Source organism: Microplitis mediator, chromosome 5, assembly GCF_029852145.1.
Source record: "Microplitis mediator isolate UGA2020A chromosome 5, iyMicMedi2.1, whole genome shotgun sequence".
NCBI classification, from domain to species: domain Eukaryota; kingdom Metazoa; phylum Arthropoda; class Insecta; order Hymenoptera; family Braconidae; genus Microplitis; species Microplitis mediator.
Window position 1 is genome coordinate 24,176,878 of NC_079973.1, and position 18,053 is coordinate 24,194,930.

General features: G+C 29.5%; 1 protein-coding gene across 10 annotated transcripts in view; it reads left to right on the forward strand.

Annotated features, from left to right (window-relative positions):
* Positions 1 to 18,053, forward strand: part of LOC130669014 (patronin) — a 70,484-nt gene that overhangs the window by 39,687 nt on the left and 12,744 nt on the right. For 7 of the 10 annotated variants that reach the window (XM_057471662.1, XM_057471663.1, XM_057471656.1 and 4 more), the window contains 13 exons: positions 1,307 to 1,402; positions 3,286 to 3,501; positions 4,197 to 4,651; positions 5,365 to 5,480; positions 6,328 to 6,438; positions 8,781 to 8,862; positions 10,330 to 11,108; positions 11,908 to 12,077; positions 12,266 to 12,277; positions 14,084 to 14,263; positions 15,043 to 15,176; positions 15,250 to 15,874; positions 16,891 to 17,068. In XM_057471662.1, the coding sequence (XP_057327645.1) occupies positions 1,307 to 1,402; positions 3,286 to 3,501; positions 4,197 to 4,651; positions 5,365 to 5,480; positions 6,328 to 6,438; positions 8,781 to 8,862; positions 10,330 to 11,108; positions 11,908 to 12,077; positions 12,266 to 12,277; positions 14,084 to 14,263; positions 15,043 to 15,176; positions 15,250 to 15,874; positions 16,891 to 17,068 (3,154 nt within the window). The remainder of the gene's footprint in view (positions 1 to 1,306; positions 1,403 to 3,285; positions 3,502 to 4,196; positions 4,652 to 5,364; positions 5,481 to 6,327; positions 6,439 to 8,780; positions 8,863 to 10,329; positions 11,109 to 11,907; positions 12,078 to 12,265; positions 12,278 to 14,083; positions 14,264 to 15,042; positions 15,177 to 15,249; positions 15,875 to 16,890; positions 17,069 to 18,053) is intronic. The other 3 variants (XM_057471655.1, XM_057471657.1, XM_057471660.1) reach the window with 3 other exon arrangements.

The following is an 18,053-nucleotide window of genomic DNA, read 5'->3' on the forward strand; positions in this document are numbered from 1 at the left end:
TATAAAAAATCCAGGCGGCCACTAGCACTCGATCTATTTTTTAATTAATTTTTTCTTGTAATCGACTGCTTTGGGGAGGCTGGAGGGGTAGTTCCGGAGGTCGAGGGTGGTTGGCGATTTTTTAGTATCATCATAGTAGGGTCCCACGTGATATATAAAAAATTCAGGCGGCCACTAGCACTCGATCTATTTTTTAATTAATTTTTTCTTGTAATCGACTGCTTTGGGGAGGCTGGAGGGGTAGTTCCGGAGGTCGAGGGTAGTTGGCGATTTTTTAGTATCATCATAGTGGGGTCCCACGTGATATATAAAAAATCCAGGCGGCCACTAGCACTCGATCTATTTTTTAATTAATTTTTTCTTGTAATCGACTGCTTTGGGGAGGCTGGAGGGGTAGTTCCGGAGGTCGAGGGTGGTTGGCGATTTTTAAGTATCATCATAGTAGGGTCCCACGTGATATATAAAAAATTCAGGCGGCCACTAGCACTCGATCTATTTTTTAATTAATTTTTTCTTGTAATCGACTGCTTTTGGGAGGCTGGAGGGGTAGTTTCGGAGGTCGAGGGTGGTTGGCGATTTTTTTGGTATCATTGTTATACTGTCCCACGTGATATATAAAAAATCCAGGCGGCCACTAGCACTCGATCTATTTTTTGAAAAATTATTTCTAGTAATTGACTGCTTTGGGGAGGCTGGAGGGGTAGTTCCGGAGGTCGAGGGTAGTTGGCGATTTTTTAGTATCATCATAGTAGGGTCCCACGTGATATATAAAAAATCCAGGCGGCCACTAGCACTCGATCTATTTTTTAATTAATTTTTTCTCGTAATTGACTGCTTTGGGGAGGCTGGAGGGGTAGTTCCGGAGATCGGGGGTGGCTAGCGATTTTCGGATGCTATTTTTCTATTTTTCTGTCAATTATTATAGATATCTAGCCATCGCGGTGATTTTTATATTTAAAAATTTTTTTTTTATTTTCGTTGCTAAAAAAAACGTTGCGATCTTCATGTACATGATCTATCCGTAATAAATACGTCTCATTAAATTCAAAAACTCTTGAGTTGTCTAAGTATAGAGATAAAATGAGGTACCAACTAATAATTTATTATCATCAATAGACAACCAGCTTAATTGCCGCCGATAATAAGAAAAATATTTTTAAATAATTTTTTTATTCCTCTATCATATTAATTATTATTATTATCTTTAATTATCAATCATCACCATGAATGGAAATAAATTACTATACTAAAATATTGTCTTCAACATTTATATTTAATTGTTAAAATATAAATTTATTTATTACAGGCCAAACAACGTGCCTCCGTGAAATGGCTCCTCTCGAAGGCGTACAACAATCGCGTGCCCGACAATCTTCGCGAGCCTTACTATCGTGATCATGAGGTAAGAAATTTTTTTTTATAGATTTTTATTTTCTGATCTGGTATACGAGAAATAAGATCCACTATTTTGTTAATCCCACATTTTTTGTGTAATAATAATTTTTAAAAATTAATCGTATTAAAGAGTTTTTAAAACTGAAAAAAATTTTTATCAAATGATAAATTCTTGACAAGAAATTTTATCGTTTTCATAATTATTTTTAGTCCGTCACTATAACAAGTTTTCTCACCGTGCAAAAAAAAAAAAACTTGCTGGGTATGTTGGAAAGTGAATTTTTTTAACATCAAAAGAGCAAGTGAAACTTCAGCAATAAAATCAAGATAAACTTTAAATATTTGTTCTTAAGCGATTGATCTTTTATTATTATTACATAAACTTGGTTTAAAAAAGAAATAAATAAGTAATGATACTTAAAAAAGACTTAAACGTTAGTATGTTAGTAGACTGAAAAAATTTCGGAGTGAACGCGGTTTAAATCCGGAGTATTTATTCCCCTAGAGTAAAATTAATTCTGAAAAGGAGTTTATCTTAATATTAAAACTCCGAATCGGAGTGAATGCGGATTTAAATTAAATCCAGTCCACTTCAAAATGGCAGCACGACTTGTAGTTCACGGATAAAATATCCCCGGACTAAATATTCAAGAGACAAAAAAATTTGTGACAAAATATTGATAAATCTTATTCAGAAAAATATATTTTAGTGAAAAAATAATAAATAGTTTTCGATAAACGGGTACCGTACCATTCCAAGCATATGTGTTGACCTATTTCCGAAGTAATACCCACCCAAAATCTGTGAAAAAAGGGCACAGTTCGATTCCAAACATATATGTTGATCTATTTTTAATATCACACACTCAAACTTTATGTGCAAATATATTAAACATTTCTGATAAAAGGGTACCGTACGATATATATTAAAAGTATTTATATTATAAGATATTTTGTCGGGGATATTTTATCTATCGAGTATTTAGTCCGGGGATATTTTGTCTATCGGATAAAATGTATTCGGATATTTTGTCTTCGGATAATAAATGACGGTACCCTCCAAAATCACTCCCCTGAAAAAACAAACTTTCTATTTACTCTGTATGAAAAGTGAATTTTTTTTTTTAACTCCGAAACTCTGAGTAACCGAGTGAATTCGGATTTAAATAAAATCCATAATCACTCCGCGTGAAAAAAAAATTGTTGAAAAAGTGAACGATTAAACGAGTAGATTAAAACTATTAATGAATAAATAAATAAAAAAAAATTTTTTTCACTTTGTCATAGTGCACATGTTGCACCCACGTGTGACCTCGTCCGGTTGGCGTTGATCCAATTAAACCAATCGAATTAGTTTTACGTTTGCTCTCTAACATGTCTCTTCGTATAGTAAATAATCAGTCAGTCATATTGTCATCAATAGTGAGTATTTAAATCTATCAATAACAAACTATTTAATGTTTATTTTAGATGATTTAATATGGAGACAGTATTATTTGAATGTCTTGTACGAAAAGACGTTTTATTTAAATTTTAATCTTTTGAATGTGTCAAGTGATTTTAAGGTTCGTCAATACATAGATTAATATAAATATAATAAATGTACTTTAAGGAGTACAAACAGTAAACACCAGTTAAATTGTAACTATTGTATTTCCTAAAAGTCTCTTATAAATAGTAAACTTACTCGAAACGTGTCGTATAAAAAATTCAAGCCATGAAACTATCACTGATCATCTTGGCTCTTATCCAGTAGTTTATCCAACCTCCCAAGTGACCCATCCGAATCAATAGTATCGTTTTAAAATTATTATTAAGTAATGGCTACAGTACACTGGCTACTGTTTAATCTACTAATTGAAATAAATATTTATTTATGGTTTTATGTAGGAACAAGAGCATTTGAAACCACAAATTGTCCATGCGTTATCAAATGCTGAGCTCTATTGTCTTGCATTGGCGAATATTTATTCGGACCCAAATTACCACAATCAAAATCACTGGGGAATATTACAAGCACTGGCGAGGAAAGGCGTATATGTGGCCGAGCCTAATAATTCTCAACTAACTGAGACAATTCTCATTCAAAATTCACCATTGAAAATGGTAATTATTATTGCTATTATTTGGGTATAATCAAAGGCACATCTGATCCTTATCAGTACCAGAAAACATCAGCAAAGTACAGATTACTGCGAAAAACCATTTCTACTATATAATTTTATCACTGATTTCGAAATGAATATACATTTAATTAATGAAAATTCAAGAATTAATGAACCTAACAAATTCATTGACAAATTAACCAATACAATCAATTACTACAATAATAAAAACAAAATCACAGATTCAGAGTCTTATAATATCTCTCAAAATTTAAAAAAAATAATCAAAATCTAATGATAACACGTTCAGATAAAGGAAACTCAACAGTAATCTTAGACAAAACTGATTATAAAAATAAAGTTATAGATCGGATGTGCCTTTAATTATAAGTATCGATGAAAACAAATATATATTTTAACAATAAAATTATATGATACTGAAGTTAGCCGACGTCTAATAATCTTTTGAGTTTTTTAAAAACTGTAAACTGAAAAAAAAAAATATTTCAAAAAATTGCACCTGTAGTTTTTTAATTTTTCTACATGTGCATATTTTTATTTTTTTTTTATTGCGATTGATTTGTTGAAAAAAAAAATCCGAAAATTTTTAATTGTTTGTTGACTTCATGATCAATAAAATTATTGTTCTTATTAATTATTTGTAATTTATGATAATTAAAATTTTGAAAATTTCAGTCTGCACATATGGCTGTGATAGAAGGATTGATGGTCTTGTATGCAAAGGAAGTAGTGACAGGAGACCGTGTAGTAGCGGCGATTCGACGATTTGATCCCGAACCAGAAGTCCAAGTACCTAGTGACCATGAAAAGGGTTTACTTATGTGGATAAGTCATGCCTCGCATGCATTAATCGCTAAAATACAAACGGAAGAAGGCGCCGGAGACAAGACGCGACTGCCTGAATTACCTCCAGCCAAGGACTTCCAGTCTTTGTGCGACGGTGTGGGTTTGGCCGCTGTGGTGGCCTTCTACTGTCCCGGTGAGCTCAACTGGATGGATATCAAAGTGTCAAAAAGGCCCTCTGTCGCCGATGCACTCCACAATCTTTCACTTGTTCATAATTTTTGCATAAGATGCTTGCCCTACTCGATTTTTCATATGCAACCTGAGGATGTCACTTACATGAGAGGGTAAATATTTTATTTATTTATTTCTGCAATTTGCAGTATAATATAAAATTTTAATTAGATTATTTGATCCGTAAAATTTAATATTAATTAATATTTAAATAAATCATATGTTGACTTTTTGAATTCCTCCATTTTACCTCCAAATTTTCTATTTTACCAAAGTAATTGTTGACTGCATCAAGAAGCATTATCTATGAGCTATTTTTAATAAATTACTTTTTCGTAGTGGGCATATGGACTAGACGGCTATTCCTTAAGCCAACTTTCGGGACATTCAGTTCTATTTGTCTTAATAAGTCTGGAGTTACAAAATAACTATTAATTTTAATTATTGTCACTCAATTATCACTAAATTTTTATGATACTGAAGTTAGCAGACGTCTAATGATTTTTGGATTTTTTTTTAGACGATAAACCATAAAAAAAAAATATTTCAAAAAATTGCACCTGTAGTTTTTAAAATTTTCTACATATGCATATTTTTATTTTATTTTTTTTGCCATTGATTTGTTGAAAAACAAAAATTCAAAAATTCTTAAATGTCTGCTATCTTCAGGGTCATAAATTTTTAACAAAATTCTTCATACCAGAATATCTTTAACTTAAAGTCCTTGTGAAGTTTAAACTTTTTAATATTTTAAAGTTTAAATTGGATTTCTCTTGACTTTACTTTAAAATTTATCTGCATTAATTAATACTTATTTAAATTACAGATCTATGAAACAAAATTTACTCGTTTTTCTTGCGGATATGTACAACGTACTCGAGATACATCCCGTTAAATGTGTGCGTTATCCCGGAGAAGAAAGAGCGATGCAGTATCTCGATGGTATGGATTATTTCCTCGAATCATAAGTATATTTAATTATAAACAAATTACTACTATTTAAATAAATAAATAAAACATTAGTGTAAAGATAAATTGAAAGAAAAAATTAAACTCACAATATAAAGATGTGAGTACTTGCGTAAGTCGACACCGAGTAAACACGTTAACGCCTCAATGGCATAACTTACTATTGTATTTATTTAACATTATTATTATTATTGTTATTATAACAATATTATTATAATTTCCACATGGGTGACGGTTTTACTATACTGTATGATCGGTGAAGGCTACGCACACTTATTTACACTAAATTTATCTTGCTCTTTATGTATGTATATACATATATAAATATATATATACATATAAATTAATATTATATAATTTACGTTATTATAAGTTTATTCATTAAAATTTTATTACGATTGAGTAAATAAGTATTTTACTAAATGTTTAAATTCAATTATTTATTAAAATATTTTATAAAAAAAAAAAGTATACTAAGTAATCGTAATAAAATTTCGCTTTTTATCAGTGTCAATACACATTCGTACGAAATTAGCAGTGTATGAGTGTTGACTAATTTTTAAAAGTAAATAAATAATAAGTATAAGTCGCGTTAAAAGAGCAAAAAAAAAATTAATTTAGAAACTAAACACAATTATTATATAACCGTATATTTTTATGGTAAAATCTTCTTGACGCTTGATATGAACACAACAACTGAATTGATGTGTCCGTCTTCTTCTTCTCTGTCCACCACCACAACTCAATCCTCAATGAACAATAAATATTGATACAAAACAATTAACTGCAAATAAATGTGTGACGGTGTGACAATAATCAGCTTGCCCGCGCAATAGCCACGGGGTAGCTCATAAACGAAGTCTACCGCAGGCTATAGCTCCAATTCCTGATCTGAGAAGCAACCTCTCTGTGTCCGCGCCAGGTTTCACAGGTATCGGTTTATAAACCAACGATTAAAAAAATCAGAGATTTTAATAACTATCTTAGGTGGTTTATTATTGTTTTTTTTTTTTAAATTAATTCCTCTTCATCGTGTTATTTTTTTTTCATCGCCATCCGCGGTTCTGTAATTTATTATAGAACAGGACATCAGTGTCTTGTCTTGTCTTCTCTTCTCTTCAAGCTCCAAATAACTGGGAGAACTTGATCTGTCATTTTTATTCACTATATATTGGCTTCATTATCAATTATCACTAATTACTCCCCATTAAGCCATGATTTAAATGCAATTATCCTTGGGTGTATCTATTCATTATTTTTTTTTTTAGATCATTTATTACTTATACTATCACATTTATTTTTAATTTTAATTAAATGTAATCTAATTAACCCAGATTAATTTTTTTTTAAAACCAGATAACGTTCCATTCTAATAAATATTTGTGATGTCAATAGACAAAAAATTTAATTATTCTGTCTTGTAATTAATAGTTTTATAAGTATTTTATTAAAACTTATTTAATTATTTGCTGAATTGAATTTTAATTGTAGACAGACTAAGTGATTTGGTTATTTTCGTATTGTAAATTAAAATCATTAAGAGCAGACAGTACCCCGACTTTTTGAAAATATTCAATGACCTTGAACTGTCAACGGTATGAAAATTTTATTAATTAATTTTAAAAAAAATTAAAGTATTAATTGGAAAAAAAAGCGCAGTTACAATTTCGCCGGGATATAGAAAAAAAAATACTCAGCTGTTATCAATTAGGAGTCAAACAAAATTTGATAAATTAATTTTAGCCATAAAAGTTTGAAATTTTTAATTATAATTTCGACATGATTTTACTGAAATTTATTTTCAAAATTTCGTTTAACTTCTAATTGATATCAACTGTAAAAATCAATGTCGGCGAAATTGCAACTGCGTTGTCCTTTTTTAATTAATGCTTAAACTTTTTTTTAATTAACTATCAAAATTTAAATACGGTCATTACTAGGGACGATTTTTGCCTTATTTTTTAAATGAATAGTTCAAATTTTCGATTTTTCGGGGAAAATATCGGTCTTAGTAAAAAAGTTTTGGAACAAAAGTTGTAGGAAATTTAATTTTTTTTTAAAAATCTCTCTTATGATTTTTTTATACGATCAATATTTTTACCGTAATTTCAAAATTAAGATTCATAGTGAATGATTCAAAATTTGATTAATTATGAAAATCTTAATTTTGAAATTACGGCTTTCTTATTAGTCCTAAGTAAAAATTATAAGAGACATTTTTTTTATAAAATTAAATTTCCTACAACTTTTGTTTGAAAAATTTTTTAATAAGACCAATATTTTCCCCGTAATATAAAAAATTTCACCACTAATTATTAATTATTTTTAAATTAACGCAAAAATCCCGGCCCTAGTCATTACAATTAAGTAATTGAATATTTAAAAAAAGTGGGGGCACTGTCTGAGAATGTCCTTAAATATTAGCATTTAAATTGTGGCATTAATAAAAACAATTGATGATGTTTTGAATGAGAAGAGAAATAAATTTTCGGCGCACCGCTTGCTACTAATATATTAATCAAGTATGATTTGCATATAATATATATCTATATCTATCTAAATACATATAAATCTATATCATCATGGAAAGTGCTGATTCATATGACAATGAGAGTATAGAGTATGCATGAGAGACATCAAAGTGATGGAAATAAATATCAATAATACCCGATACCAAGAACGCGATTCATACTTTATTGCAACTTAATTATTATTTTCGCTTGTTGGTTATTTTTATTTGTGCATGTCGATTTATCTTATCAAATTACCGTCATTACTCATTACCATTTTATTTATTTTTTGTTACGACAATTGCAAATTAGGAGTAAATGCGTTTAATCATCAGTATCAGGTCCACTTCATTTTTCGTTAGTTAGTATTTTTTGCGATGTATTTTTATTTTATATTTATTTTTTTTATAATCATTGTGTACATTTGTGTTTCAGTTTTAGATTTATCGACTGCGTGTTAGCTATAGTTAATTATAAATTTTTTTAAATTAATTTTTTTGCTTGTTAAATTAACGAGCATTAAAATTTTAAGCTTTTTTTTTTATAAATATTATACAGGCTTTTTTTTTATTAGATAATAAAGATACTAGTAACCGAATTAATATAATTTTTTTTTTATAGATAATAATTATTTGAGTGATTACTAGAATCTTTATTTACTATACTTGCATTAGATTTTTTTTTATATGAATTCAATTTGGTAATACGTTAACTTTCACTTGGTAATAAAAAAAAATATTAAATGGATCATTAAATTTTTCAGTTGCGAAACCTATACCATCAAGTTCTGTAAGGAAATCACAGTCACTCCAACAAACTGCTGAAAGTCATTCTTATGATGAGAGGTAATGTATTATATTTTGTTTTATTTAAATCCCTAACTTAATTAATTAAAGTTCATAAGCTAGCCAATCCGAGGAGCACACTTGCCTTTGTGACATCTATAAGATATCAGTTTTCAGGCAACTTTTTGACATATCGATAAGGCACCAATATGTTGACAAAACGATGATAAATTTATGACACCGAAAAAATGTCTACTTACAAGACTTAACACATGCGACGATAAAAAGTAAATTACAAATAGTGGTAATACAAGTCATCTAAAGGACTTTTTAATTGACATTAGACAGGAAAAACAATGCAACTCTTCTCTATCTTCGGAACCAACATTTGCATGTCGTATTTATACCAAAAAAGGTGACTGGGACAAAAAAAATTTGTCTTATCCTTTTAAAAGACATCTTTAAGTTGTCTCTGTGCTACTTGGGAAGTAATTATGATATTTAAATTACCAGAATCGAATCAAATAATTCGAATTTCCGAATCATTTTATCTCGAATTATCCCAAGTAGCACAGAGACAACTTTAAGATGTCTTTTAAAAGGATAAGACAAATTTTTTTTTCTCTCAACGTAACCCCTTTTGGTATAAATAAGACATAGAAATGTTGCTTCCGGAGATGGAGAAAATTTGTGTTGGTTTTCCTGTCTTATGCCAATTGAAAAGTCGTTTAGATGACTTATTTTACCAGTATTTCTAATTTACTTTTTGTCGTCACTTGTGTCAAGTCTAACTAGATATTTTTTCGGTGACATAAATTTCTGATCGTTTTGTAAATTCTGATCAGCTTTCAAATATTCAATTTTTATTTAATGCAGAGCTTAGTTTTCAAAGTAACAATAAATAATTTTTTCGTACCCTCAGAAAATTAAGTAATTGTGTTTATTATGCTAACTTTTTAATTCCAATTATCTGGAATGATTCGAAAGTTTTTAAATGCAAAGATAGTTAGTGTTATAATTTTTTTTAATAGAATTAGTAATTATTGGATGATAACTTCTGCAATAAATTTAGTAACAGTTACTATCAGGATGGTAACAATTATAATTTCTGATGGTAACTGTTACCATCTGGATTATAAATACAACTATTTAGAATAATAATAATAATAATTAACTCTAGTTAACATACAGGATTGTAATAATTATCATAAATATGGTGAATATTACAATATAGATAATTTATACAATCATCTAGATAATATTCCCTACTATCGGATTGATGGTCAAAAATTTTACCATAACTAGATAGTAGTTTCTATTATTTAATTTTCTGAGTGTAGATTCGTATCTAAGCTTTATTACTTCTGGCAAATATTTTAATTATTATTAAAAATATCACAATTTTAATTCATTGAAAATAAAATTTTAAGATTATTCGTAATTTTCGATTCGATACAATAAATATTTTTTACTGGCTTTGAAATTAAAATTTTTAAGTAAACTAATAACTAAATTTATAAATTACAGACGAGGTGGATCAGAAGAAAATTTTATAGTACATAAGAATCGTGGTATACCGACGTTAAGTTCCGTAATAGATGATAGATATAATAATACAGCTGCTGGACGGCCGAGTAATTGGGAAGATCAACGAAGAAGTTCATACGCAGGAAGACGTTCGCGACGCAACAGTGTGACAGATGACTCTCAGCTGACAATTGAAAATTTCGGTGGATCTCAGGACAATTTACACAACTTCGGATGTGTGAGAAATCCCGACAAAGAGCTAGTGCACACGGGTAAGCGTACTGCCACAGAACCCACGCTTCCAGCGCGCTCGAGTGTCCAAGATGTTTACGGTAGCGATGTCCAGCACATTTTATCAGACAATGGTTACGCCAATGACGAGCCACCAACGAGATTACGTCGGCAGATATCTAATTCCAGTTTGAATAACACAAGTCACAAAAATATTTTACATTCCACGGATAATAATGATAACACTGACAGCGAAATAAAATCATCATCAGCCAACACATCAACAACTAGTGCTACTAAAATGTCGAGTTTTGCGAATTTAACCCAACATAATTCGGAAAAAAGTATTAATTTTAAGTACACCGAGCAACAAGACCACGATCATGAACTCAGTGGCAACAAAATAAATTATAATAATAAAAAATTTGGACAAAGTAACGGCAATGGAATTGGTGAGAAGAAAACGACATTTGCTACTTTGCCCAACACGACAACGTGGCAACAACAGAGTGCACAACAATCCCAACAATTGGAACAACAATCGACTGGTAAATTATTTATTTTTTTGCCATTTTTAGACGGCCCTCCCCCACCCACTTTTTAAAAATATCCAATGCCCGTGAACTGTCAGACCGCATTAAAATTTAATTAATTAATTTAAAAAAATTCCCGCGAAATTTTGTCTCGATTATAATTTTAAATGTCAAACTTTATGATACTGAAGCTAGCAGGCGTCAAATAATTTTTGAATTTTTTAAAAAACGATAAATTATAAAAAAAAAAATATTTTAAAAAATTGCACTTATAGTTTTTAAAATTTTCTACATGTGCATTTTTCAATTTTTCTTTTTTCTTCAAATTTAATTCTTCAAATAAAATCAAAAAATTTTTAATTGTCTGTTGACTTCAGGATCGTCAAACTTTTGGCTAAAATTTATGTAACAGATTTTGTTAGATTTCTGATTGATAACTACAGGAAGTTATTTTTAAAAAATTATATGCATTAGCGAGTTGTCCTTTTTTCAATTAATCAATAAAATTTTAATATGATTATGACAGTTCGAGGTCATTGAATATTTTTAAAAAGTGGGTGGGGGTACTGTCTAAGAATCGCCTTAACTTGTCTTTAAATATTTATAGATTGCCTTGTAATTTATTTCAATTCATAATTATTAATAAATTAATTCTTATCAATTAATAATTTTTATCAGTGAAAATAAAATTTTTTTTTTATCTACTTGGAATCTAAGATTAAGTTCTAAGGCAATTACACGAATTTTTTTTATAGAAAACTAAAAAAATTTTAAATGTTTGAGTGAATATTAATAAATTTTTTTTTTTTTTTAGATGAAAATGGGGGCAATACAATCATGTATGCCTCGCAAATAAATAATATAAGAATGAAGTTGGAGGAAAAACGTCGGCACATTGAAAATGAAAAAAGAAAAATGGAAGTTGTTGTATCGAAACAGCGGCAAAAAGTTGGAAAAGCGGCTTTTCTTCAAGCAGTGACGAAGGTTAATATAATTTATATAATAAATATAATAATATAATAATTTTGTGACTAAAAAATAATTAAAATAATTTCTTTTACTGTAAAATCGTATAATTTTAAAATTCTAATATTCGTCAATTAAAATTTTTTTAAATTTAATTGTATGTGTTGCTAATCAATTGTAATGCAATTATGTTTCTAATATTTCAGTTTTGCATTGCGGTAAGTGCGTGTCGGATGTACAAAAACGTTTATTGTATCACGAAATCATGCACTTATCAACTTTATTTATTATTTTATTAAAACTTTACTGTACACTAGAGAATCCGATTCTTAAAATTAAAAATTTTTCCCCGATTTCCTTCCAGTTATTTTGAGAAATTCTTCCAACGAGTCAATTTTCTCTCAAAAATTTTATTTTGATATATATCGACAATAATTTTTAAAAACAACAAAATTTAATAAAATGGTAAAATCATATGAAGGTGGACAATAATTCAAAATTATAATTTAATTTTGACCATACATTGGACGTTTCGTCCCTTTATTGGGACTTCTTCAGCAACTAAAACAAGTCATTATAAATGATTTACAAAAATTATATAAATAAACAAAACAATTAAGGGCATTCTCAGACAGTGCCCCCCACTTTTTAAAAATATGCAATGGCTTTCTACTGTCATAACCGTATTAAAATTTTATTAATTAATTAAAAAAAAATCAAAACCTTAATTGAAAAAAGGACAACGTAGTCGTAATTTCGTTAAGATATAGAATTTAAAAAAAATTACTTACAATTGAAATCAATTGGGAGTTAAACGAAATTTGTTGAATAAATTTTAGCCAACAAAATTTAAAAATTCTAATTATAAAATTGACATGACGATTTTACGGAAATTTATTTAACGAATTTTGTTTAACTCCTTATTAATATCGAGTGTAAATAATTTTTTTTTAAATCTATATATCGGCGAAATTACGACTACGTTGTCCTTTTTACAATTAATGCTTTAATTTTTTTTTAATTAATTGATAAAAATTTGTTACGCTTATGACAGTTGAAAGTCATTGAAAATTTTTAAAAAGTGGGGGTCACTGTTTGAGAATGGCCCAATCACATGGTACAACATAATCAATTACAAATATGATCACATCCTACCTCGATCATATAAATTCTATCGTCTACTAGATGTTTTTGAGAAATACGTCCTTTTGTTTAATGATATAAAAATAATTTTCATTTTTTATATTTTAATTACAATAAATAACAATTCAATGAAATAAAGATAAACTCCAATTTATGTGACACTCAATACATATACTCTCAATTAGTGTACAATAATCAAAGCATAATATATTAATGTTGATATTTATAAACAAAGGGACGAAACGTCCAATGTATAGTCAAAATTAAATTATAATTTTGAATTATTGTCCACCTCCATATGATTTTACCATTTTATTAAGTTGATCTGGACACGATTTTAAATTAATATAATAAAATTTAATTTTTCTTCACGAATTTTAAAAAAATTCTATGATTATGATAATTTTTAGTGTACAGTAAAAGTTAATATTCATTTTTTCATAGTTAAATAAATTATTTAAATTGGTCCAGGCTGCATGAATTGTTAATTAATTAATTAATTAATTAATTATCTAATTAATCAATTAATTAATAAATATTTTATTTATTTGTTTCCTTAGTCGCCAAAGCCAAGTGTAGTAAAATTTGCTTTGCATATTTCAAAAATTAAATTTAAAAAAACAATTAATACCAAAAACCCCAAATTAAAAATTTAGTAAATTATTTAGACAGCACGTTTGTTTTACACCGTAAAATATTTTGTAGTCGCTGTAGTAAAAATTGTCGCTTTTGATAAATTATTTAAGTAATCAATTAATTAATTAATTGATTAAATGTAAAAATTAAAAAATGAATAAACTTGGCTGCGGTATTATTTGGACGTGTTACTTGGTGGTGGGGTGTGAGTATATAACAAGGCACGGTGGTTGGGCTGGTTACAGGGTAAGGTTAAATCTCCTTCCTCATCAACATCCGGCGGTGACAGTCCTGTGGAGCATGGTCCTCCTACTCCATTGTCCTCTGGATCCGCTGGTGATACCCCAACAAGTGTTACCGAGACTACGTCATCGGTATCGCAACAAAACGCCCAAGAAAAACCGCAGCGTCCTTTTTCATTGAAGGTACGATACTGCGTTTTCATTTAATTTATTCTCCTAATAGCTTTTTTATTTTATTTTATACAATTAGCTAAAGCGCACGGTAATTATTTTGTCATCGCTATATTTTTTATGGCTGAGAATGGATAAATTTTTTTTTTGGTGATGGTTTTTATTTTTATTTTTTTTATTTATTGTTAATTTTATTTTTTATTATTATTTTTGTTTTATTTACTGAGAGCTAATGTATTTTGTGCTTTTTATTATTTTTTTTTATTTTAATTTCATTATTTTTTGATAAATAAATTTAATTTATTAAATTTAATTACTAATTAACGTAAGAGATTATATTCGTGACGAGTATTTCAAGCTTAATAAAATAAAAACAGCCAAGCTAAATTATTTTAAAATATGTACTCAATATAATAGCAGATATTGATCAAACACAAAGATAAATGATCTTGAAATGTCGTTGTAGACTTAACATTGTTACGTCTAAATGATAAAAGTTTCAGTTGGATTCATTATTTCGTGTGTGATTGTATCAACGTTAATTTTTTTACCTGTAATTACGTCACTCGTTAATTTAAATAAATTTAATTGCATTATAATAGTAACAATAATTACAATCAATTAAAATATAAAATATTTGTTTTATAAATAAAAATTGTCAGTGGAAAAATAATGCAATTAGTCCTTGGGTTATAAATTTTTTAAAATGATTTTTTAACCAATAACGTGATCCATTTATTTAAAAATAATAATGACATAATTATAAATAATTTATAATTTTTTTACTAAAGGAAATTACTGAAGATATTCATGATGTCGAGCACAAGTGGTTGGAGCAAGATGGTAGCGCGCCATTTACTGAAACTCGTCGTACTCCTGACATTGAGAATATGGATTTTGATCAATGCCAGCAATCAATATCACAGTAATTACCCTAATTATTAATAAAAATAAAAAAATATTTTGAATTAAAATTAACAATTGTCATAAAACTGTAGCATGAACTCGAGTTTGAGTGAAATCCAAGCAGACATTCAGCGTCTAGCGAGCCAGCAAAACCAAATTCAACAGCAGCATCTGATGACCCAACAGCAACACCAAATTCACCAGCAATTGCAGCAGCTCCAGAGCTTAAGTCAGCAGCATCTCCAGAGCTACGTCATGCCGCCGATAAATCCCATGACTCCGCGACTTCAAGACCCGCAACCAGGACAATTTTACTTGCATGACCAGCCGCAGCAAATGCAGAGAAGAACCTGGGGCCGACCGGCACAGCAACAGAATTTGGTTAACGAAATGGCCTCTGTGGGTCACTATCAGCAACAACCGGTTGTGGACACGCATTACAGCCCCCAGCCAGTTGCCGCAGCTTCTGTTATATACCAGCAAGATCCTCGTCTGTATCAAGACACAAGGACTTGGGGTAGTGGTGCTCTGCCTCAGCAAAAGGGCTTTGTTCTGCATGACAACACCCAAGATCACCAGCAGTATCAGCCGAGGTATATAAATGGTGACCACAGTCTCTGCAACACTCAAATGCATCAACAAATATCTAATTATCCGTCAGCTGCACTTTTTAATCAAACTCAACCTACGGCTGCTAGTCCTCAACATCGTAATGCCGTAAGTATTTACTTTTAATAATTATTTATTTATTTATTTACTCATATATTAGGGGCCGTTATGGAGGGGGGTCGGGGTGTCCAAGGAAACGTGACGTTCGCAGCTCACCAGACAATTTTTCTGTTTTTTTTTTTTTTTTTTCAATGGAAAGTCATTCGTTTCATATTTGTAAATATGTAAATATTTCCGTTACAATGGGGGGGGGGATCTATTATTTGTGACAAAATATTGATAGGGAGAGGGGAGGGGTCTAAAAAATTAAAGTTTTGCGTAAATTAAAATGAATTCAAAGATACCAGCTGCCGAATTTCAAAACAATAAGTGAAAAATTTTTTTAAATCGATTTTTTATTATTTTTAGTTCCAGTGGAGTCTTGTAAACATGATTCAAAAATTTAATTTTTGTCAGTTACTGTGTTTTTAAATTGGGCAGCCGATATCCCAGTAGTATTATTTTAAATTACAAATAATTATCCCAGTGAGAGGTTTAAAGGTCTCAGTGTTGGTCATGTGTTGGTAGAGACATCATCGCTGTTAATATACGTACTGTATATAAAATGTTGTATGTACAAGAGTTAGCAAAGTTAAAACCAGTTGATGATGTAATGCGCCTTTTTAAGACGGTCTGAGTTGTCACCGAACATGGCAGTCTCTTCCCACACACTGTATTCTCCATCCATTTTACCTGATGAAAAACACTCCTACAGTTTGATCTCGACCCACTGAACAGTTTGACCGTCTGCTACTACTCTTGTACTTATTTTAATAATTATTTATCTTAATAATATGCATTTATTTTTATCAAACACTTCAACCTATTCTGCGTACAATTATACCACTGAGGTTCGTCGCTCGTTTACTTTTATTTATCCATTTAATAGTCGGTCTTATAAAATTATTCACGCGAAAATGTGGAGGAAAATGGTTCTTTACATATGATATTTATTTGTTTAATTTAATTTAATTGTCTAATAATTATGGGCTGTAATTAATAGTAAATTGTAAATATTTTTTCAGGTTCATCGGATAAGTCAACTGATAAACGAAAGTCCAGAGACTAAAAAATCAACAGTACATCATGTACCGATTACTTGTGAAAGTCCTACGGATAAACGTCAAAATAATATTAATATTCATGCTCCTGTACCAGCGCCACCAGCTGACGACATGGAACCACAAAATATATCATTTATTGGTACGTTATATATATATGTAATAAATAATTCAACATTTAGAGAGTCGGTACTTTTTAAAATTAAAATATCGACTTGTAATAAGGCATCATGCCTGAAAAAGTATTTTTAAATTTTCAAAGTACGAGTTTTTAAATGTTTAGTTGACGAAAAATGTATGAGATTATGATCAGTGTAAATTTTTAAATAGTAAATTATTTTTATTAATTTTACCAGGTAAAAAAATTATTAAAAATAATTTATGGGGTAATTTTATAATCCCCTTTTAAAAAAATCCATGTGGGGTTGCATGAGAACCCATAGGAATCTATGGATTTTTATAAGAATCCATAGAAATTAATATAGAAGTGTATGGATTTATATAAGAAACCATCGATATCTGGATTTTCTTATGGGAAATCCATATAGGAAACTGTGGGTACTTGGATATATGGATTTCTTTGTGGGAAATTCGTATAGGAATCTGGGTTTCTATGTCTATCGTTTATTATTATTATTATTATTATTTATTTATTTATTAAGGCCATGAAGTCGAGACTCCTTGGCCCTCCAATGTAATACAAAAAATTTTTTATAAGTGTATAGAATAATATTTAACAAAATATAATTAACAATTATTAAATAACATTAGCTATAACATCCCATCATAAATTTACTCCAAAGACCATTAAAAAACACTCTCTTCACTCAACATGAACTCATAACAGTCTTGACGGAAAGTTTTAAAATTAGGCTGTGACGTACAGTGTTCAGGTAACCGATTTCATGCTCTGACTGCACTAACTATGAAAGATTTATCATATTTCGTGCTATGACAACTTGGTAATTCAAGATAGTCCTGACGCACATCACCTCTTCGGAGACGAGGCTCGCGAATACGTAAGACACTGCCAATAAGTGGCTTTTGATTTAAATACAAGGCTTTATAGATGAGGCACGACAAAGAGAAATCTCTCCGAGTCTTGTGTTAACCAGCGCAGGTCTGTA